Raw genomic sequence first — 24,300 nt, forward strand, 5'->3', positions numbered from 1 at the left:
AAACATTTGCAGTTAGAAAAAATAAAATTCACCCTGAGAGGTAAGATAAATACCTTTTACACAATATGGCAGCCATTTATGGACTATTATACCAAATATAATCCCATGAAAAATTAACAACTGTACATTTTAGAACACTTGAAATCCTCCAAGTTGTATTATTACTATTTAAATCTATTTCTTTTATTTGTGAACCTTATTATTACTGTTTTGGTATTTGATTTGACTCCACCTAGGGTTTTTTTTCTACTATCATTCTGTTCTTTTGTGTTGATTTCAAGCATAAATTAACATGTATCTTATTTATTTTTGTATGTGAACGAAAGAAAAAAAAACCCCAATAACGAGAAGTTTAAAAAAAAAAAAGAATATAGAGGGATCTGAGGGTTTGCTGGGTTGCCAGAGACGTTTCTCCTGCATTGTGTTGTCTGAGCACTAACTCCAAGACCTCATCACTTCCCAAACAAAAGCTCTGTGACGCAAAAGAGCTAGTTTTAAAAGAAAGGATGCCATCTGGGTTGCCTGGAGAGGAAACAGATAAAGTTGCCGGCAGCGATAAGGCAACCATAGCTGAGAATGTCAGCCTGTTGCCATGGATACCATTGTTTTTCTCTTTGTGAGATAGAACTTTTCAGCAGGAGGGAGCTGTGCTGAACACTGAATAAAGTGGCAGTTCGTACTGTTTGATACATTTGCTCTAATATTGTTCTCAAGGACACTTTTGATAACTTTTTTTGTCCTGATTTTTAGAAAAGTGTTGACAGTATGTGATCCAAAGTTGACAAGATTTAAATTTACCCATAACTTATTCTCTGCATCTCTACATAATTGTATAAATGGGATTCTATGGAGGCTGGAGTGTGCCACATATTGAATTAATTAACATTTACAAAATGCATTCAAATAATTTTTAATGTGTGCATTAGTCATTTTATTTCCTAACATTTTGTTAAATTATTAATGATTATAATTATTATTTTAATGTATTTTTAAAATAGTAATAATAATGACAATGATAATCATTATTAGCATTGTTTTTATCATTATTATTATTATTATTACTATTATTATTATTTGAATTAACATTTAATGTATTTATAATAATACTTATAATGATAATAACAATATATAATAATAACCATAATAATAATAATAAATTATTATTATTATGGTTATTATTTTAATATATATGTTGTTACTCCATTTATTAATGCGTCTGCCTATTAGATTACATATCATTTACAGTTCTCATCTTGAGATCCCTTATACGACTTTTATGACTCTCTAATAGTTTATACATGTATTATTTTGCAGAAAATAATTATGATTTCATTAATTAAATTAAATTATATTAATAATGTATTTATATATATAATTTAAATTATTATATTACAAATAACTTCAGCAATGTGTTAACGTTAGACAATAACACATAAAAACTTAGTGTAAATTGACCGTAAAGGCAATACAATTATTTATAACATGAATGAAACAATTATAATTACATTTTTATTTTTATAAATAAATTATATATCATGTATAATATTTATAAATTATAATAATTAAAGTATTTATTGAAGCAGGCCCCATGTAGTTATATCAGTCAGAAACACTAGAGGGCAGCACCGCAACATTAAAATAAACATGAAAAAAATAATTTGTTATAACACTCGTAATAATAAAAGTTTATACATGTATTATTTAGCAGAAAATCATTATGATTTTATTCATTTATCTATTTATTGAAGCAGGCTCCTTGTGGTCATAACAGTGATAAACACCAGAGGGCAGCACCGCGACATTAAAGTGAATGTGACACCAAACACAAACCCACGAAGAAGAAAGAGGAAGATGAAGAAGGCAGCTGATGATGACACATCTTAGGTATGCTAACTGATATTAACCTAAAAAACACAACACAACAGCTTCTGTGTGTTCACACAACTCATTTAAAAGCACAGAAGCGCGTAGTTCTACAACGCGGAATGAACAGTTTAATATCTAGCTGCATATTTCTGTGGTTATTTTAGCTGAATATGAGCGAAATGCTTCGTGTTGTGGGGCGGATATTAGCCCCGAGGCTTTAGCGGAGGGGCAGTAAACAAGGCTCGCGCAGCAGCTGGTCGCAGCTCTGCACGTGTTGTTTACGCTTTTTATTTTATTTCACAGCGACACCGGGCCAGGAGACACGTGGCATTTTACTCCTGCATTGTTTTATGGATTATTTCTGACGCCGAATTTCCTGGTAAACCTTCATTATTCCTAAATAATAACAGGTCGTTACCAACTAGTTGTGTGTTTCCGTCGAAAAGACATCAAACATTACATTGTGAAACATTTGAAGGTAGTCTGGTGTTGTGTGTGGGCTTCATGTAGCAGATGTAGTGACTGTTTTATGAGTAAAAAGAGTTTACAAATCACAGTATGATGCCGAGTCGTTAACCCTATAAAGCCAAATGTATCATATTTGATTCACACGTTTTTGAGACCTCTACATCATCAGGTATTAATGACGACTAATTTGAAAATTTGTTGATTGTCATTTTTTTGCATTTCATACATTATGCCTTAAATATAGCAACATAAAGTATTTTTCTCATTTAGGTAAACTAAGTAAAGGTTTAACTGGCATAATTAGGTTTATTTAGAGTAAAATTGAGAAATCTCTCCAACAATTCAAAGAAATACATCATTTATTTTTTTGCTGTGTATTTTTAGATGGCAATCTGCTGGTTCCACTGGTGGATCCATCACTGCTGCATGAAAAATTAATATCAGCAGATGTTTGATGTTGTATTATATGGAAAAAATATTTTGTATGTTTAAGAAAAATGTTAAAATGAAAATCAAAGTAGTTCAAGAAAAACAAACTGTGAGCAACAAATTTTACAAAAACTTGACCTGATGTATCAAATATGATACAAATTAGAATTCACACATGCAAAATCATATATATATATATATATATATATATATATATATATATTAAATTTGTCAGCAGGTTCAGTAAACACTTCAGTTTTAAAAATAAATGTAAAAGAATTTTCTGGCAATAGTTTCATGGTTCAGGCTTTATAGGGTTAAACCCTCCTGTTATGATCAGATTACTGCGGTCCAGTGAGCCGTCATTCTCTTCTCCGTAGTCAAACCAGCCGTCCCTATATTATAATAATAATACAGCTATAATAGTCCTCCCCCTTTTTAACCCTATAAAGCCAAGTGTATCATATTTGATACATAAGTTTTTGAGACCTCTACATCATCAGTGTGATATTTTTTTTTTCTGAAAAACATGATGAATACATGAATTGTTGATTAAAAAAACTGAGCAACAAATTTCACAAAAATACCAGATGTAACAAAAATGATTTGCTGGTTCCACTGGTGGATCAGTCATTGCTGCGTGAAAACTTCATATCAGCAGATGTATGATGTTGTTTTATATGGAAAAAAATATTTTGTATGTTTGAGGAAAACGTTAAAAGGAAAGTCAAAGTTTTATTTGGTTAAAAATATTAGGTTTTATGCGATTATTTGAGTTCAAGAAAAGCAAATTGTGAGCAACAAATTGCACAAAAAGACCTGATGTATCAAATATGATCCAAATTAAATTCATATATGAAAATTGATATTGATTTAAAAAAAAATGTTGGTTCAACAAACACTCCAGTTTTGAAAATTTAGAATTTTCTGGCAATTATTTCAAGGTTCAGGCTTTATAGGGTTAAAATTGTGAAACATTTGAAGGTAGTCTGGTGTTGTGTGTGGGCTTCATGTAGCAGATGTGGTGACACTGTTTTATGAGTAAAAAGAGTTTATAAATCACAGTATGATGCCGAGTCGTTAACCCTCCTGTTATGATCAGATTACTGCGGTCCAGTGAGCCGTCACTCTCTTCTCCCTAGTCAAACCAGCCGTCCCTAATAATAATAATAATAATAATAATAATAATCATAATAATATAATGTAGTGACCCGTATTGTGATATTTAGTCCTGTAAGTATGTGAGAAGATACCTGAGGTCCTGTAGAATGTACCTGCAGTGGAATTAGTGTATTTATTAGTATTAGTATTATTATAGTATTATTAGTATTATTAGTGTATTTTACTGTACAGTAAAGATTCAAGTGCATTTTATTATGAATTTACAAAGTGACACGTTCTGTAAGTTTGTTAGAAGATACCCGAGGTCCTCTAGAATTAACCTGAAGTTGAATTAGTGACTGGAAACAGACAGTTTATTTTTTAAATAATTTTAATGTAATATTTTACTGTGAAGTCTATACCACAGTTAACAGTTTTGTGAATATCATGCAATTAATTTTATTTCCATATTTATCTGGTATTTGGCCTGGTTGTGTAACACTTTATTCTGAAAACCGCACGATGACACAACAAATACATTTTCGGCGTGACCCAATTTAATTATTCCACGTGGTGTGTTGATGTAAAGTTAATAAATCATTTCCTCTCTGCTGGTCAGAGTTTTATACTGAAAAAAAGTGAGAAAGAATAACAGTAAAGTGTTTATCCTTCATGTCAGCTCGCTCTATACAGTCTCAATGAATTTACCATAAATATCACAATACGGGTCACTACATTATATTATTATTATTATTATTATTATTATTATTATTAGGCTGGTTTGACTACGGAGAAGAGAATGACTGCTCACTGGACCACAGTGTCAAATTAACCCCTTTTAAAGTAAAAAAAAAAAAATGCAATTAAAAAAATAAGAAGAATCACTTAGTGACTCACAATAATGACTTATTTCACAATAATGACAGTATCTAAGAATAATGAGAAACTTTTTAAAAGAATGGTTTACTATTTTTTGAGGAAGTTCCTTATTGATTTTAGAAACTAAGTCATCATTTGGAGATAATTTCTCATAAATTTGAGATACTAAATCATCTTTTCCGACTAGTTTCTCATTGTTTATTTCCATATAAAATAAAGGAAAAGAAGGGAAATGTATTAACTTTCACTTGAAGAATATTTATGATGGCTTTCTCCATTTCATTTTATTATATTTTATTTATTCGAAAGAAACCGTGAAATCCCTCTAGTGATGGGTCACAAGTAGATATTATTAGTATGAGACTGCTGAGTCATGTGTTACACAACACCTGCAGAACCAAAACATTGTTCACCTCGACATTATTTACCCCTTTTAAAGTTTAAAAATCAACAAAAAAAATTGTTAAAAGTATTTTTTCATAAAATAAAAATAAAAATTGGAAATAATACAATCATGGCTAGAATTAGAGAGAATGAAAAATGTCTTTTGTGCAGTAGAATGCAGTTCCAGGAGTCATTTTTGACTCAAACCTTAACTTCGAAAAACATCAATAAAGTAGTCCAGTCCTGTTTCTTTCAATTCAAAACCATATCCAGAATAAAAAAAAAATGTCCTGCTCTGATTTGGAAAAAAGTAATGTATACATATTCTCCAGATTAGATTATTGAAACTCACTTCTTGCTGGCATAAACCACAAATCACTCTCTGGCCTCCACCTGGTTCAGAATGCAGCAGCGAGGCTTCTTACTGGTTTTAACAGGCGACAGAACATTACTGTGATTTTAGCTTCTCTTCACTGGCTCCCTGTACGATTTAGAATTGATTTTAAGGTTTTACTGATCACTTTTAAAGCACGTCAGGGGCTGGCTTCAGGTTATATTTCCAAGATATTGACACCATGTGATGTTGATCCTTCTAACTTATAAATTATATATATATGCATGTGTGTATATAGCCCATGTGTATATGTGTGTATATTAGGGCTGCACGATAAATCGTTAAAAAATCGCGATCTCGATTCGCACATACACGTGATCTAATTTCTACACACGTCGATTCTGAAGCGTTTTATATCTGGAGCTGCATTAGAAACAAATCCTCCTATTATCTCCCGGATTTTTTCAAGCGCCCCCAAACGCAGCACTGCCGCTGCCTCCTCCCTCAACCAATGGTAAAGCATCTTTACGTTGACACGTGATTCAGTGGAGGACGCCCGCCTGCAGTTGAGTGTTTTGGAAAGAGTGAGCTAAAGCGGAGGAAAGTCGCCGGTAAGGAGGGTGGAATGGATGCTGAAGAAAACCCAAGCTGTAGTGGCGAGAGTCACCCACCGTCCCGAACCGACCTCGTGGCCAAAAAAGGTTCACATTCGGCGGTGTGGAAGTTTTTCGGATTTCAGCCAGACGATGACAAACAGTGTGAGGTGCATTGTAAAGTGTGTTTTGCCCTCGTTGCGGCGCCGCAAGGCAACACTACAAATCTCTACAATCACCTTAAACGTCACCACAAAGTACAGCATGATGAAGCCGTACAAGGCAAGAAACAAACAGACGTCAATAACCGGAACCTTGTACAATGCAACGGCATACCCACTAAACTCCAGTAGACATAAGGAGATCACAGCAGCTATCACATATCACCTAGCCAAAGATATGGCCCAAATAAACACTGTACAACATACACTCTACGTTCTAAGGAAATCAGACTGTTTGATGTGCATATGATGATAGGCATGTCTCAATTTTTATTTTTATTTTTTGTTAAAGTAATTTATCTTCCAATGATTTAACTACTACTATGCCCTTGCCAAAGCACTGTTTTTTTTTTTTGTCAAAGTTCATCAGTGCACTAAATATTTTGTGAAAAAAAATCGTGCCAGAGAATCGTGATCTCAATTCTAAGCAGAAAAATCGTGATTCACATTTTTTCCAGAATCGTGCAGCCCTAGTGTATATATATATATATATATACATATTATTTCCTCTACATTATTGGTTTCTTATTTTTGCAGGAGTTTTATCCAGGCTTGTTCTGTCAATTCACTTTGTGAACACTGTTTTTAAAGTTGCTATATAAATAAAGGTATTATTATTATTATTATTATTATATCATAAATCATTAAAGAAAAGTTAAATTTCTTTGATAATTTTTTTGACAAGAATTTGAAAATTAAATAGATAAATGCAACAGATGGGGACATCTCAAACTATTTACATTTTTACAACCTCTCTTGTCCTCTCCTCTTGGCTCTGTGAAAACAGTCTGCAGTTCAATTGAAATTTCGCTGAAATTTTTTTACAGGATGTGGTTTGTGCAAATGCTTAATTTTTGGGTGAAATTTGAAAGCTGTAGAATGAAGGTGATTGTGATGCTGATGTTTAAGGATCACACATGAATTGCAAAAAGACGGTTGTTAATGTGAAAATCTGACGACAATTTATGTTTTCACCTTTTCTTGCTGTGATAAATAGTGTTTTTATTTTACCTTCTCTTTTTTCTCTCTCTCTTTTTTTTGTTTTTTTTCTAAAGAAAATGTCCCTTTCCAACCTGCTGACAGGTTGTTTGGGGGTCCAGAGTGTCAGTAAGCCTGTAAAGCTGTGTGTGGTCTCTCAGCAGGTCCTATGCTCCGACTAAGGACCTCAGCAGAAGAAGAAAGTAGTTGTGAGATTTCCCAGCTGAGACAAGCCGTGTTACAAAACAATGACCGACTCCTCCATGAGATGCTCTGCCAAGAAGTCTACAAGAAGGTCATCAACTGCCGCGGCGGCTGGGGCATCGCGGGCACGCCTCTCCACGCCGCCGTGTCCAAAGGTCACCTCAGCTGCCTGCAGGTGCTGCTGGGCCACGGCGCCCTGGTAGACTGCGTGGACGTCAAGGCCCAGACGCCTCTGTTCGCCGCCGTCCGTGGGAAATACCTGGACTGTGTGTTAGCGCTCCTCGGAGCCGGCGCCAACCCCAACGGGAACTCCTCCAATAACTGCTCCCCCGTCCTGACCGCGGCCAGGGAGGGGGACGTGGAGATACTGAAGCAGCTGCTGAAACACGGCGCCGAGGTCAACTCCCGCTCCAAAGTCTTACTGTGGACCTCCAGGGCCCGGGTGTCCAGCGGGCCGCTGTACCTGGCCGCCGTGTACGGACACATGGAGTGTTTCAGACTGCTGCTGCTCTACGGAGCCGACCCGGACTACAACTGTACGGACGCAAAGCTGCTCAGCTCCATCAAGCAGCCCAAGACGGTGCTGGAGATGTGCCTGAGGCACGGCTGCGGCGTGGAGTTCATCCAGCTGCTCATCGACTTCGGTGCTAACGTCTACCTCCCCACGCTCATCATAGAGAAGTCCACCAAGCAGAACGAGGCCGTGGAGCTGCTGCTGGAGGAGAGAGGTACCCGCTATAACCAAACACACTCACACTGGTTTAAGGCTTCAAACTCACTCTATGGTGCCCTGCTCAAGGTTGGAATAGTTTTGGAATTTTCATTATTTTTAGTTTTAACCCTCTTATTATGTTTGTTTCTCAGGAATAAAAATAGTGTGTTTAGAATGTTTAATTATCCAAAGGTGTCAGAAACTAAAAAATCCCAATAAACATTGTTTATATTTCATTATTAACTCCATTTGTAACCATTTCAATCAATATTTAGTGCCATGGTGTTCTTTACCTCTCACAGATCAGGGTTCAATGAGGATAATTCACTCGTTTTTCATAGAAAATGCACGTTAAAACTTTTTTTTTATGTACATTGGAAAGACCTACATATAAAATACAATAGTTTTATATGATGTTGAGTTTTTGAAAATTTTATTTTACATTTATTATTTGTTTCTTTTATTGAGTGATGTTGATAAATTAACATGAGTCACCTCTCAGTATCTATGTAATATAAAAATGCAAATATGTGAAATTAACCGTTTTCTTATTTTATATGTTGATTACTCTCATTAAGACATGCAGAAGATGTTTCATCCCCGACAAAAAATATTTTAACAATTTTTTTTTTAGTTTTAGACTTTAAAATGGGTCAATTTGACCCGCAACATAACAGGAGGGTTAATTTCGTTTGTGATTTTTTGGGTAACACTTTACAATAACCATCATTTATAGATGGTAAATAGACAATTTATAAATGGTAAACAGGTAGTTTTATTAATGTTTAATCATCATTTATAAACCATATATAGGCCATTTAGAATGGTGAATAGAAAATGTAATAATGTTGAACTATAATTTATAATTGCCAAATAGATTTCTTTACCATAAAAAAACATAATTATTAGTTTATTAATAGCTTTACACTCATTATAACATTTTTAACACCATATTAAGTATGTAAATGATTTCAAAATGATTCGTGTACCTTTAAGAAATTGCTTGAAAACATTTAAAGATTAAATATGTATAGAATTTTGTAAATGGTTAATAATAATTGGTTTATAAACCATCTATAAACATCACTTAGATGTTATTGTAAAGTGTTACCATTTTTTGTTTTCAAATTCAGTTAGTTTTAATGAGTTTTTAAAGTGAGTTTGCTAGTTTTAATTAGTTTTTATTTTTGGGAAAATGCTTAGTTTTAGTGTAGTTTTTATTAGTTTTAGTTTTTTTGTAATGGGGTATTTGTTGGGTGCCAGATTCAAAAAAGGTCACAATAAATGTTTCCTTTATTTCCTTTGTCTGATCCATCTCAGCCCCAATAAGTTTATTAAGTCATAAAACCAGATAGATGAAATAGATTTCATATCAACCAAAAAGGTTTACGTATGAAAAAAGTTGACAAAGATGAAAACGAAGGACATTTTCACTATAATTTTAGTTAGTTTTAGTTTCTGTTAGATTCAGTTAACGTTTTTATAACAACCCTCGTTTTTATTTTTATTTAAGTGAAAATGTTTTTTCAATTCTAGTTTTCTTTATTTAGTTATTTATTCGTTGACTATAATAACATTGGCCCTGCTCCTGTAATATGATGTACATGTGCATCTCAATAAATTAGAATATCATAGATCAAGTTTGTTAATGTCAGCAATTCAATTCAAAAAGTGGAAATAACAAATTACACACATAATGAAACATTTCACACATTAATTTATTTAATTTCTTCTGATTATAAAGATTATGGCTCACATTTAATGAAGACCATTTACCACTGTGTTCACAGTGAATCATAATTAATGTTTCACACACAATTGAGACAATATAGTCCGTATAAATATTATTTTTTCATTGCTGTTGGTCAGTAACAAAACATTGACAACAAAAGACATTTTCTTTCATCCAGTGAAATATTCTGTATACTTCTTGAAGACATCTTTAAAGTTTTTGCACTGTTATTGGTCAACTTGTTGGTTTGTGAGCCAAAATGAAGCATTTTTGTTGTACAGATTATATTTACTGTAACCTTAGACATGTTTTTGATCCCCTCTAACCTGATAAGTGTCTCAAAAAAATTGATTATTACAAAAGACCAATTTAAAAAAGTATGTTTAATATGTAAATGTTGGCCTCTGAAAAGTCTGTCATCTATATGACTCAATACCTGGTTAGGGCTGTTTGACTTGAACTAGTGGAAATGGACTTTTCATCATATTATAATATTATATATTGGGTCATTGTGAACAGACTGAAAGCTACTTTCATAGGTTTATCACTTGCACATAATATGTTATCACATTTTGGTACAATTTAATTTTATGTGTATGTCATTTCAGAATATTTTAATGAGAAGTTCCTCAGCAAGGACAGGGTCGTTTGATATTTATTACCTGGAGGTGAAACCGGTTTGAAGTGGTAGACAAAATAATCTCAAAAAGGTCATGAAAAATGTTCCATTTGTCCACAGGCAAGACACAATCCAACTCATATGGGGAATGCATATACATTTTTAATAATAAATAAAAATAAAATATCAACCTCTGGGCCAGAAATCAAGCCATTGCATCAGAACCAAAAACTGCAGTTCCTCAGCTGATCAAACTTTACAGCCTGGAACCAAACTGTTTCTGTGAGGGGGGATTCGTTTCTGCTTCAGCTTCCATAAAATGTTGATTTCAACAGAAACAGTGGTGACATGAACAACCTGTTGTCTATACAAGAAACTAAAGGTGAGGAAATGTACCTTAAAGAACAGCCTGTTACACTCCAACTGGAGGAAACATGTCAGTCAGGAAGCAGTGACAACATGATGCAGTTTTGGGAAGTTAAATCAGGTTGAGTCTGCCTCTACAGCAGCTCGGGGCAGATTGAACCCCTGCAGCTACACCTCTTACCCAGTTCTGGATTAGCTGGAGTTAGGAGGAGTCACACTGATGGATGGTGACACACAGAGACACCACACTGAGGCTCACGTTTTCAGTTTTTCATGAGTTATTTCTACGGAAGACCATCAGGGCCAGTTAGGAGAAAAAATAATGAGAGGCAAATAAATGTCATTATGCACTGTGAGAAAAAATGTCGACAATAAAGTCAGCTTTTTGAGTTCAGTAAAGTAGACTGCAAGCTACAACATAAATTACATAAAAGCAGATTTTTCCAAAAGTAGTAGCCTACTACTAAGAATAGCTCATTTATGTGTAGAGGGATTTTAGTTCTACTACACCCTTAAATAGTGTAGTTATTAGTAATTTGATGACATTGATGCGGTCTAGCTAACTGTTTGGATGGACGTGGTGTTCCTCTGAACAGATCTGTTAATATCTCTCCAACACTAAACGTTGACTTTATTCCCAACATTTTTACTTTTCTTTCTCAAAATCATATTTCAACTTTATCCTCAACATTTCAACTTTTTTCTGGTCATTTTGACTTTTTTTCTCAAACTGCATAATGAAAAAAAATGTCCTCATTATTTTTTCCTCCTGCCTGGCCCTAATCCTCTTCTGTAATTTTCCCTATAATAAGCACCGAATAATTAGCTTTATCGGGGAAAGTTTACACAAAATTATGCGGAAATTAAAAATGACAGACCCGTGAAATAAATGTCATTGCTGCAGTACTTACTTACAATATTCTGACCTACAAAGACTAACTGCAGTAACTACAGTTTTGGTAGAAATTGAGTTTTACCTAAAAATGAACTCCTCTAACTCCTAATGTTTTATCATGTGACAAAGTTTTAGATTTCAATTTTGATTTATTTCGGATAAATAATTATACAAAAAGACTGCAGTAAGTTCACTTAGCTCGGTCTACTGTAGCCTTGTATATCTTCATTGTGTTGAATAGTTAAGACAAGAATAATAGAAATTGAAGGGGAAATTATTATCTAGATAGTGATGAAGTAAAAAAAGTGAGATAAAATTATATAAATATTATAAAAGTAATGTTATATTTTAGTCTAACACTTTTAAATACACAACAAAATCAATTTGGAAATGTTTATTCACTCAAAACAAAATATAAAAGCTGAAAGTAGTTGTAGTTACTGCACTCTGTTTGGTTTTGCTGTCAAAGGCTCTAAGAGCAATGCACAGAGTGCAATAACTATGTTTTTGGGGTCAAAGGTCAAATAAATCATCATGATTTTTGAGCATAAACATGACATCAATTCATGTAGAAATAAGTGTCATATCACTTATCTACATATAACACATTTGGCTGGACAGTTAAAACATGTTAAAAAACTTTAAAGCAGTTTTTCTCAGTTTAACCTTTTGTGTAGTTACCAAGGTTATAATAGTTTTGGATTTTTCATTAGTTTTAGTTTTAATTTCGTTGTGAATTTTTGTTTTCAAATTCAGTTAGTTTTAAGAGTGAGTTTGCTAGTTTTAATTAGTTTTTATTTTTTGAAAATGCTTAGTTTTAGTTTTTTTGTAATGGGGAATTTGTTGGGTGCCAGATTCAAAGAGGTCATAATAATTTTTGCCTTTATTTCCTTTGGTTTATCATCTCAGCCCCAATAAAGTTATTAACTCTTACAGTTCTGGGTGTTTTGAATTTTGGTTCGAGTGTAGACATCCCAGTCTCAGTAAACATATTTACCATGTGTTGCATGTTCAATAACATAATCCTCTTTCTAATAGAAACACTGGATTATGTATGGAAAAAGACGAAAACTAAGGACATTTTCACTGTAATTTTAGTTAGTTTTAGTTAGTTTTGTGACCATACAATACAGTTTAAGTTAGTTATCATTTTCTTAAAAACTCTTGTTTTTATTTTTATTTCAGTTAACAAAAATGTTTTTTCAATTCTAGTTTTCGTTATTGCGTTAGTTTTCGTTAACTATAATAACCTTGGTAGTTACTGCAGTTAGACTTTGTAGGGCAGAATAAAACATAACAAACAGCAACTTAAATATTGATGTGGCCCCAGAGTCTTCTTGTTTTTCTTGCATCATCTAACTGCTGACTTGTTTCTTCCGTCTGCAGGAAATCCCAAGGCCTTGACCTCACAGTGCCGTCTGGCTGTCCGCAGATACCTCAAAAAGATCAACAGGATCCAGTTCATCGAGCAGCTGGACATGCCAACAAGTCTCATCAACTTCTTACAACACAAGCCAGTCCCCGCAACTCTTCTCTAGCATCACGTCCTTCCTTTTTATTTAACTCTGTGAACCAACTTTGTTTTAAGTCCTGTCTGTTTCATGTGCTCTTTCTGTTCGCACTGATTCTTAAGTGAAAACATTAAATGTGTGGATACGTGATGTGTGCTGTGTTATTATTAGCATTAGCCCCAGAGCTACATGAAGGAAGCTGTTTGTTACAAGAGTTACACTGCTTCATCACATGTTTATCACAAGTTATGTACTTCTTTTAGAACAGCTGTTTGTCTAATAATCAATAAACAGTTCAAATGAATTAAGGTCAGTACGGATAAAATCGAAAAATGGACTCAAAGCATTAAAAATGTCCCCTGGGACTATTATCATTATATATGATTAGATTATTACTCAGATTAATGTCAAAGCTGGATATTACAGTTGTAGTTTGCTGAAGTGGAGCCTATTTTTAATTTTTTAATTTTCATTTATGATTAATCTTAAATATTAAGAAATGGCATTATAATTACCCAGCGCGCAAAGTCTAAACCTCAACATAAATAAATAAGAAAACATTAAAATTATTAAAAGGAAAACCAGCAAATATTCACTTTTGTGATTTTTAAACATTTTTTTTACATGAAAAATTACTAAAATAGCTTCCATTTATTTACTTCCAGATGTATTTATTAGATACATTAATTTTATTGTTAAAACACCATGTTTTAATAGCTCATCATATGTTTTGTTGCACAAATCTTAATTTGTAGGTAACAAATGTGTAATAACCTCATAGATTTTGTTGGAAAGTAAATATGGAGTACCTTAAAAACGACACGTTGTAGAAAAGGGAGAATCACTTTGTTGTTTAATTATATAAATACTCCACATGTTCTTCAGAGTTAATGTCAGCATTTAAATAATTAGACATGGACTACAACATGTGATTGTACAGACTGGCCTGTAGATGGCAGGAGACTATCTGTGCCATGAAGAAGAAGAAGGCACTACATTTGGTTGAAGAGGAGACTGGATCATTTGTTTCACCCAAGAGGATAAAGTATGTAAAGTAATCACATTTGAAATTAAATGTTTCAGTAGATCATAATCACGTTGTACCTTGCTGTTCTACATCAGGAGTCAGAATGAAGTAAAGCAAATCTAAAAGTTTCCCTTAAATCACCAAATCAAACACCACACTTCAAGTATTCTTCATGAGGAAGTACAAAAATCGGAAGAAATCAACTGAAAAATAACATTCCTATAACTTTCTATAGCTGCTAATTCTTGTTTTAAATTAGGATTTTGTTAAAAAAAAGAATCCAAAAATCAATATCCTCTTAATAAAACATTCACAAGCTCTGGATCAGGATAATATTCATTAAATACCCATACATACTCTTAGGAAATAACTGCTGGCATGAAAACAAAACACATTAAAAAGAACTTCAGGTGCAGTCATCCTCACAACTTGTGTTACAAAATAGCTGTTTTTTATTTATTTATCTCTTCAAGTAGCAACAAACTAAATGGATAAATAGTGTTTCAGATAAAACACGTCATTTGGTCCCCTTTTTAAAAACTGAGGTCGGCAGCACAGTGATGACATCATTGCCACTTAGTGTTCGGTTGTCACGGCGATCTCAGCCCAGCCCAACATCCAGTGACATCATCACTACGAAGCCCAGGATGGAGGTCCAGGACGCCAGCTTCCCGTTTCCACTGGTGACACAAAGATAGAGCCAAACATGGGAGATTAGTTGGAGCCAGATCCTGAAAGAATCCTTATTTTTGCTTCAAATTGACATCCACCCCTCCATAACTCTACTTTAAAGGAACACTCCACCGTTTTTTCATATTAAAACATGTTATTCGGTCAAGTAAGACGAGTTGATACAGACCTCTTGCGTCTCAATGCGTGCACTCAATCGCCCTGGCGCGCGGCGCCACTTGGCTAGCACTTAGCTTAGCCCAGTTCATTCATTAGGATCCAAACAGATGGACAGTTAGAAGCGACCAAACTCCTCCACGTTTTCCCTATTTAAATACAGCTACACGAGTAGTTAAACGACCAAGTATGGCGACACAAAATAAAACGTGGCGCTTTTCTAAGCGGATAAAAAGGATAACTATAATGTATGGCGGAATAGCACTTGGGAGCACTTCGACTCGGCGCAGTAATATCATCACTCCTGAAAAATCTTCTCCCCCTCAGGAGTGATGATATTACTGCACGCATTGAGACGCAAGAGGTCTGTATCAACTCGTCTTACTTGACCGAATAACATGTTTTAATATGAAAAAACGGTGGAGTGTTCCTTTAACATAGGGCTGGGCGATATGGACCAAAAGTCATATCCCGATATATTTAGGCTGAGTATCGATATTCGATATATATCCTGATATTTTTGAGTGAGAGCAAATGTTCAGTCAAAGTCAAAGCCAAATATGACATGTCACAAGTAGTTTCACTGAAACCGTTTATTTAAGTGAACATAAATACTGGATAACAACAGGAGGACCTTTTTTTTTTTTTTTTTTTTTTAAATCAAAGCTCCATAAAGTACACATTTAACCCTCTGAAATCTTCGGCTGTTATTTCTGTTAAAAAATATTCACCATGCCATGTTGGTATCAGTTTTTTCAGCGTTACCTCACCTATATGTCCTGATAATTAATTTTTAAATTTGACTTACTTGATAAAAATGTTGAACCCAAAAGAAACATAAATGGAAAAGGAAAACATAAAATCTGATCTTGAAAATTATGTTTCAAAACACAGAATTTTAAATGTTGCAAATATGAATACAGGTTGCATATATAACATATAACAGGTAAAATGAGGATAATATATAGTTCAATATTTTATACTAATATATTTGACATTATCTCCAGTTTTACTTGGCCAAATATCATAAAAAAAATCTGGCATGGAGTTTCAAGCCAGAACTTTAGAGGGAAGCTGATGGAGAGACTCAGAGAGAAAAAACTTAAATAAAAATTGCCTATGAAATAAAATAGGCCAATCTTTTCCTGAAATAAATATATTTATACGAGAAAAGAATAACGAACATTAGAAAATAACTAAATATGACAAACCCTAGTAAGGGCAGCATTTATATATAAAGAAATAAGAAATTTAACTATATCGATATGCAATATGGTCTAATTTCATATCACCGATATATTTTTTATATCGATATATCGCCCAGCCCTACTTTAACCCCTCCTTCTCCCTCTCACCTGACTTGAGCCTCAGGTATGATGTCATCAACCACCACGTAAACCATTGCCCCGGCAGCAAACGCCAGCGCGTACGGTAACAGAGGCTCCATCAGGACAACAGCCACGGCGCCTAGCAACCCTGCGATAGGCTCCACCATGCCGCTCAGCTGGCCATACCTGACGGGGAACAGCAACAACAAACAACAACAACAACAACAGAACTTAACTTAACCCTTTTTTATTTTCTCTTAGGTTATCAAGTTTACTGATATACTGTAAGTTTTATGTAGTAATTATGTTTGATGTTTGTTTGTGTCTTGTTTAGTTTTGATGTGTTAAAGTTCTTGTTTTTTCTTTTGTTGTTGTTGTGTTTTTTGTTTTTTTCTCTGTGTTTGTCCATTGGTGATTTGTGTTGTGTTTTGTCTAAATTAATTTAAAAAAACAAATAAAAACAAAAACAAAACAACAACAACAGAAAAAACAATTTTTAAAAAAGACCTTGTGTCAAGTCATATACGGAGGTGAGGCTTTGTGGAAACAACCAAATAAGCAGTGTATGAAGCTTGGCGAGCCAGCTGCTAAATGCTAAAATTCAACAAATTAGTGCTTCATCTTCACACTCGTCACAGTGTAGGAAGGGACACTGCTTTTATCAAATGAGTGACAACTTTATTTAGCTCATTTGTTGTGACCAGAACAGACATTAACCCTCTATGGTACACATTATGATGCCAGTTAGGAAAATAATGTTCCGATTGTTTTTTGTCTTAAAATACACTAAATAAACATCATATGAAAAAAAAAATTCTGAAGTTTTTGGGGTTTGTTGTCCGTAGGCAAAACTGTACCATAAAAGTGCAAAAAGTTAAAAAGAGAGTTTTTAAATTAATTTTACATTTACATTTACATTTACATTTAGTCATTTAGCAGACGCTTTTATCCAAAGTGACTTACAGGAAGAGTAAAAGCAAACATTATTTATTTATTAAACATGTGTAAAAGATTCAGTAACTTCAACAGGGTACAATACAAAACATTTTAAATTTAAAAACATTATAAAAGGAACTTTTTTAACCCATTTCTTGTCTGAATGTTGTAGGTACATTGTACCATTGAACCATCGACCCATTGAAATTAATGTCTTGAAAAGTCTAAGTGTATTAAACTATCAAAAATGAAGGTTTACTCACCTATCAGTGGGAAAATATTATTTTCCCGATGGAAATTACGTTTTGAGTGCTTTTTGTGGTGCAAAATGGCAAAGCTGTTTCCTTTGGAAAAGTCTGCAAAATAGGGTTTCAATATGGCCTCCTGGAGGTCATGTGACAAATTAAAGCATTGCTATTGGTTCCCTATACTCTTCCCTCTTTATTCAAGTATTGCATCACTCAAAAAGATGCATGCAAAATTTGACAGGCTAAAAATGGGTATGTTGCCTGAGGGCAGCATCGTACCATAGAGGGTTAAAGCATGATAGAATTAGCAAGCTAGCTAGCTATTCAGCTGTCTCCTTGAAGGGTCATCCCTATGTTCCTCGTTTTTCCCAAAAAGGGTCCTATGTTTTCCCACAATCTATCAATCTTTACAGTAGACTCTCAGCATGGCCAGCAGGCCTACTGTAGCATCGCCCACCTTAGCTGTGAGGATTTACTGACTGTCCCCAGCTAGCCCATGCTAGTTAGCATTGGTTACATACTGGTCAATAAAGCAATTAATTTGGGTGAGTTGGAGCAGTGGTTAACGCCCCCAACTGACATCCAGGAGACTGGGGTTCAATCCCCCCTGCTGGAAGTCCATTTTGCTTTGGGAAAAATAATACTAAATACTGTCTTTAACCTTTTAACCTTTATTTGTTGAGCGTCACGACGCACCTAAACTATCACACGTTGAAAGCGAAAGGAAACATGGTGGAGCCTGCTCTCTCTGGGCGTGCTTATAGATTATGTAGTGTAATGAGTTTGTGATCCAAGTTTTATCATTATATATATATATATATATATATATATATTACTGATTGAACTAACATTCATTGAAAGGATCCTTTGGTCCAAGATGAAGTGACATAATTGACCTATGGCTAAGCCCCGCCCCCTCCACTCACTCGGACAAACTGTCAACATTCGGTGACGGGCGCTATGGCAACTGTGACAGTCAGGGAAATTTCACAGGAGGCAATTAATCACTTTTGGAGACAGAAAAATGAAATATCATCTGGAAGTCACCAAAAGGGCCTTCATTAACAGGTTAGAGGTTTTCACTCGTCTTTTCACTCCACTGACACCGCTCATTCTGCTGCTTGTTGTAAACAAACAGAGATCGCTAAGTGAACACCTCCTGCAGCAGCAGCACATACACACTGTACTGCTACAGAGCTAACTGTTAGCCTGTTAGCACATACACACTGTACTGCTACAGAGCTAACTTATAGCCTGTTAGCACATACACACTGTACTGCTACAGAGCTAACTGTAGCTAACTGCCGCTAACGAGGTCGGCCGGCTCGTTAACAAGAGGCTCTTGTTAACGAGCCGGCCGACCTCATTAGCGCTCGTTAAGACGGAGTCGCTGGATTTGATATTGATAGATATTGATTTCTTACGGCACACTTGTGTGCCGCGGAACAGCGGTTGGGAATCACTGCCATAGGGAACCGGGTTACTGCTCCCATATTATTGGGCTATACCTTGTGTCAGAGTTGCATGTACCCCATGCACACCGGTTGACCATTTTAAACTTAAAATCTCAACAAAAAACACATAAAAATGATTGAAAACGGACTAACTCCAATGCATTTCAATGGTTGTGGAAGCAGAGAATGTCCGAGTGTATTGAGTTAGCTATGCGCACTGTGATTGGCTCATCGCGTTTGGGGGTGTGGCTTAGCCATAGGTCAATTAACAGAGCAGCCAAAGAGCCGCATGCAGCTGGAGACCTGCAGGTTTATCACCCTGGCCTGATCTTTCCTCGTCTTTGCAACAGCCCGTAGACCTACATAGGCCTATTTGCCAAGGACTTTGGCAGTAATGGTGGAAAAAGTAACAGACCAGGGAACATAGACACGCTCCCCTGCTTGCTTAGTTAGCTCCTTTGCTAATTCCACCATGTGTTTATGCAACGCTCATTACAGAAAATGAGCCCAATACTGGTGGGGAAGTGGGCGTTGGCTGTGCTGGATCTAACAGAGACTACTTTATAGACATGCCCACTTTATGCTAATCACATGCAGCATTGGGCAAATGTGTTATTTTCACCTATTATATTTGAATATTTCTGCATTCTGGGGTCCCTAAACAGTCTTGGGATTGTGTAAATTGGGTATGACCAGAGAAGTGACTCAATTTAATTTATGTATGATGTTAGTCCCCATTAGTTGACCCTTACTGTTGTGACCTCTAGTATACTGCCCTACAAAGTCTAACTGCAGTAACTACATTTTTGGTCAAAATTGAGTTTACCTAAAAATGAACTCCTTGATGTCTGTTTTATCTTGTGACAAAGTTTTAGATTTCAATTTTGCTTTATTTCAGATAAATAATTGTATAAAAAAAACAGAAAATCCAACTTAAACCAAGCAGTAATTCCACTTACCACGGTCTGCTTTGGATATATATACTAATTTAAACATAAAAATCATATAAATTATACGTTTATTTGAAATGGAAATGATTATTTAGATAGTGATGAAGTAAAAAAAAGGGAGATAAAATTATATTAAGACTAACATATAACATTTCTTTATGATATTATTTAGTAGCTGTGTCGTCATGTAGTCAGAAGCTAACAGCTAACGGTTCAATGTTGCATGTTTGTCCTCACCAGAAGGCCGTCCATGTGGAGACCCCTGAACCTCGGAGTGGCAGGCTCACCGCCAAGCCTTCTGGGAAATTCTGGATGCCAATACCGATGGCCAAATTTCTGAGGGGACAAGAAACAGAAAACAAGCAAACAAACAAACAAACAAACACAACAGTGAGATTATGTTTTTTTTCTCTTTATGACAAATATCAGCCTACCTCTTGAGGGCCTATAGCAGGGGGGGGCAATTAATTTTACCAAGGGGCCACATGACCAATACCATGAAGGTTGCAGGGGCCGGACCAAAACTCTGAACTAAATTCTGCTCAGTATTAATGTAATCGCTTTATAAAATACAGTTAATTATCTGATTTTGAGCTGCTACTGATAGGAACACATGTTATGATGAGACTGTTAATGTGGAGTAAATCAAGTAAAAAGTAGTAAATACTCCAATCACTATATCACTTTTCCATTTATTTTAAACACAACTGTAAATGACCTTTAGCAAGGTTCATATTTATGTTTTTGTATTATATAGCTTGTTTTTCATGTTTGTACATTTTCTAGGTGTTTTACGATGTTGTGGTGCTTTTATTTTGAAATGGTGCCGCCCAGTGTGAAACAGGTAAATGAAAAAACGAACGGTAAATAATAACGAGTGCGTAGTAATTCATATAAAGTTGATATAAAGTATCAAAAGGCTTCTATAGTGGCTGACTGACAGGACACAAGGTTTGTTAAAGTTTATTTTCTTCTGTCATATATATTAGTGGCTATATTTGTTGTCTTAACTATAGTAAAAGTGCTTGTTAGCTCTAGTGCTAATGCTAATGTTTGCTATTTTTTTCAAAATAAAAGCACTGCGGTTGTATTGATTTCTAATTTCTGGGTAACCTCACGCAGGCCGGACGAGGACAGCCAACGGGCCGGATGTGCCCAGATCATACAAACACAGTTGATACGACGAATTTTGGACAAATAATGAAGCAGACGACAACTAAAACATCTCTCTGTCTGTGCATTTATATATATTTTTTTATATTTTATTGTTACTTTTAATCTAAGTCCTTTGCTATCAGTTTAAAGGTCCATTCTGACCTCCTGAGTGTGTAACAGTCAGCTTCAAGCCAGAGACTCCTTGGAAAGTAACAACTTGATACTATGGGATTTGACAGAAAAGACACAAAATGACCAAAAAAAGAATCAAATTGACCATAAAATGACACAAAATGATCAAAAAAAGACACAAAATGACCTAAAAATTACATAAAATTAAGCAAAAAAGGACTCAAATTGACCACAAAATGACAAAAAATGACCACAAAAAGACAGAAATTGACCAAAAAAAGACACAAAATCACCCAAAAAAGACACAAAATGACTAAAAAAGACACAAAATGACTAAAATGACCAAAAAAAGGAAACAAAATGACCAAAAAAATACACAAATTGACCACAAAATGACAGAAAAATGATCAAAAAAGACACAAAATGACCAAAAAATTACATAAAATTAAGCAAAAAAGGACTCAAATTGACCACAAAATGACCACAAAAAGATACAAATTAACCCAAAAATAACACAAAATGACCAAAAAAAGGAAACAGAATGACCAAAAAAAATACACAAATTGACCACAAAATGACCAAAAAAGACATAAAATGTCCAGAAAAGACACAAAATGACCAAAAAGAAAGACACAAAATGACTAAAAAAAGACATCAAATGACCAAAAAATGACACAAAATTACCAAAAAATTACATAAAATTAAGCAAAAAAGGACTCAAATTGACCAGAAAATGACAAAAAATGACCACAAAAAGAGACAAATTAACCAAAAAAAGACACAAAATCACCCAAAAAAGACACAAAATGACTAAAAAAGACACAAAATGACTAAAAAGACACAAAATGACCAAAAAAAGGAAACAAAATGACCAAAAAAAATACACAAATTGACCACAAAATGACCAAAATAGACATAAAATGTCCAGAAAATAAACAAAATGACCAAAAAAAGACATCAAATGACCAAAAAATGACAAAAATTACCAAAGTGACTAAAACACATGAACACGTGAACACTTTAACACAGTGGAGACAGAGCTGACTTCCTAAATGATTTGGCGACCCCCAGAAATCATCTTGCGACCCCAATTGGGGTCAGGACCCCAAGGTTGAGAACCACTGCACTAGGGGATTCATTTTCTGGGAACCATGAACATTTGTAAAATGTGTCACCAATCAATCTAGTAGATGTTGATATATTTCACAGGAAACCTGAAAACTACTTGAGGCCCTACAGAGAAAAAGGATCAGCAGAGTGATATTCTACCTGATTTATGTGGATCATAAGACCAGAGAGACTCAGCCACTAACTGCTCCTTCTCTCTGCAGCGCCGTTAAACAACCACTAGATGTCAGCAGCACATAACACAGTAGCAGCTACTACAACCTGTCAAAGTCAGGATGAAGTTTGGCCAGGTGAAACCTGCCATGGACATTTTCAAGAGTCCCTTAACAGGTGGCTAAATCGTTAATTTTATGTCACCTGGATTATTGTGCACCTGTATGGTCCTCCGCATCTAAAGGTCAACTAAGGAAATTACAAACTGCCCAGAACAGAGCTGCCAGGTTGGTTTTACATTGCTCCATAAGAACAAACACTATCAGTATGCACCGTCAACTGTCCTGGTTAATGGTAGAGTACAGGTTGTCGTGCAAAATACAACAAAATTTTTTAGAAACGCTGTCTATTCTTTTCAACCTGTTTTCTTATATAACCAAATTGTCAGATGTGATCAGGTTCATTCTTATGTGACAAGGTCAGCTAATGGTGGTCAGATGATGTCACCATGTCCAAAATCAAATGCCTTAAAGAGAACAGTTATTTATCGTGTTATCAGTTATTGGAATAATTGCCCACTGAATATACGTGAACTGAATAGTAAAGTATCTTTTAATTATTACTTGAGAATGCACTATTTAAATTTGTGAGTAGTGAATTAACATATTTACTGTATGAAAGTGAGAATTAATGTAATAGATATGAATGCAATAACTTATTCGGAATGATTTCTGATGACGTATATAATAATGTCTACAATGTTTAATTGTTAAGTGATTTTTGTTTTGTCTTGTGGACCCCAGGAAGACTAGCTCCTCCCACTTTTGGTGACAGCTAATGGGGATCTTTTTAACAATAAACAATAAACAATAAACCTGTGACATCAAGATATCTGCATGAAAATGGTTTCTATGGATACCCATGACTCACAGACATGCCCACTTTATGCTAATCACATGCAGCATTGGGCAAATGTGTTATTTTCACCTATTATATTTGAATATTTCTGCATTCTGGGGTCCCTAAACAGTCTTGGAATTGTGTAAATTGGGTATGACCAGAGACCTGACTCAATTTAATTTATGTATTTGTACATTTTTGGTCAAAATTGAGTTTTACCTAAAAATGAACTCCTTGATGTCTGTTTTTATCTTGTGACAAAGTTTTAGATTCCAATTTTGCTTCATTTCAGAGAAATAATGATATAAAAAACAGAAAATCCAACTAAAACCAAGCAGTAATTCCACTTACCATGGTCTGCTTTGGATATATATACTAATTTAAACATAAAAATCATAGAAATTAAAAGTTTATTTGAAATGGAAATTATTATCTAGATAGTGATGAAGTAAAAAAAAGTGAGATAAAATTATATTAAGACTAAAATATAACATTCCTTTATTATATCAAGTTTAAAATAGACAAGTCTTTGAATAGAGTGGTTAAACACTTTTAAATACACTGATAACAAAATCAATTTGAAAATGTTTATTCATTGAAAACAAAATATAAAAGCTGAAAGAAGACAACAACATTGTAGTTACTGCACTCTGTTTATCATTACTATTAGAAGCTTTTACAGCAAAGTGTAATAACTATGTTTTTGGGGTCAAAGGTCAAATAAATCATCATGATTTTTGAGCAAAAAAAT

At 34.6% G+C, this 24,300-nt stretch overlaps 2 protein-coding genes across 7 annotated transcripts in view; one reads left to right on the forward strand and one right to left on the reverse strand.

Annotated features, from left to right (window-relative positions):
- Window positions 1–1,825: 1,825 nt before the first annotated feature.
- LOC131960150 (ankyrin repeat and SOCS box protein 12-like) lies at window positions 1,826–13,442 on the forward strand. Of its 5 annotated transcripts, XM_059325394.1 has the most exons (4): window positions 1,870–1,884; window positions 2,170–2,245; window positions 7,415–8,185; window positions 13,168–13,442. In XM_059325394.1, the coding sequence occupies exons 3-4, from the start codon at window positions 7,423–7,425 to the stop codon at window positions 13,317–13,319; spliced, it is 915 nt and encodes a 304-aa protein (XP_059181377.1). In that variant the 5' UTR covers window positions 1,870–1,884; window positions 2,170–2,245; window positions 7,415–7,422; the 3' UTR covers window positions 13,320–13,442. The 5 variants fall into 5 exon arrangements, with proteins under 5 accessions (XP_059181376.1, XP_059181380.1, XP_059181377.1 ...); XM_059325393.1 differs by lacking the exon at window positions 2,170–2,245 and having other exon boundaries at window positions 1,826–1,884; XM_059325397.1 differs by lacking the exon at window positions 2,170–2,245 and having other exon boundaries at window positions 1,834–1,884; window positions 7,418–8,185.
- Window positions 13,443–13,998: 556 nt separating this feature from the next.
- Window positions 13,999–24,300, reverse strand: part of LOC131959436 (zinc transporter ZIP11-like) — a 234,907-nt gene continuing 224,605 nt past the window's right edge. The window contains exons 8-10 of one of the 2 annotated variants that reach the window (XM_059324634.1): window positions 20,319–20,417; window positions 16,521–16,679; window positions 13,999–14,999 (exon numbers count right to left, since the gene is read on the reverse strand). In XM_059324634.1, the coding sequence (XP_059180617.1) occupies window positions 14,921–14,999; window positions 16,521–16,679; window positions 20,319–20,417 (337 nt within the window). In that variant the 3' untranslated portion in view covers window positions 13,999–14,920. The remainder of the gene's footprint in view (window positions 15,000–16,520; window positions 16,680–20,318; window positions 20,418–24,300) is intronic. The other variant, XM_059324635.1, reaches the window with a different exon arrangement.

This window comes from Centropristis striata, chromosome 21, assembly GCF_030273125.1.
Source record: "Centropristis striata isolate RG_2023a ecotype Rhode Island chromosome 21, C.striata_1.0, whole genome shotgun sequence".
Classification (NCBI taxonomy): Eukaryota; Metazoa; Chordata; class Actinopteri; order Perciformes; family Serranidae; genus Centropristis; species Centropristis striata.

Coding starts and splice junctions, on each gene's coding strand:
- LOC131960150 (XM_059325393.1), top strand. CDS start 7,423: ATGCTCCGACTAAGGACCTCAGCAGAAGAAGAAAGTAGTTGTGAGATT. Junction 8,186..13,167: donor GCTGCTGCTGGAGGAGAGAG/GTACCCGCTATA, acceptor TTCCGTCTGCAG/GAAATCCCAAGGCCTTGACC.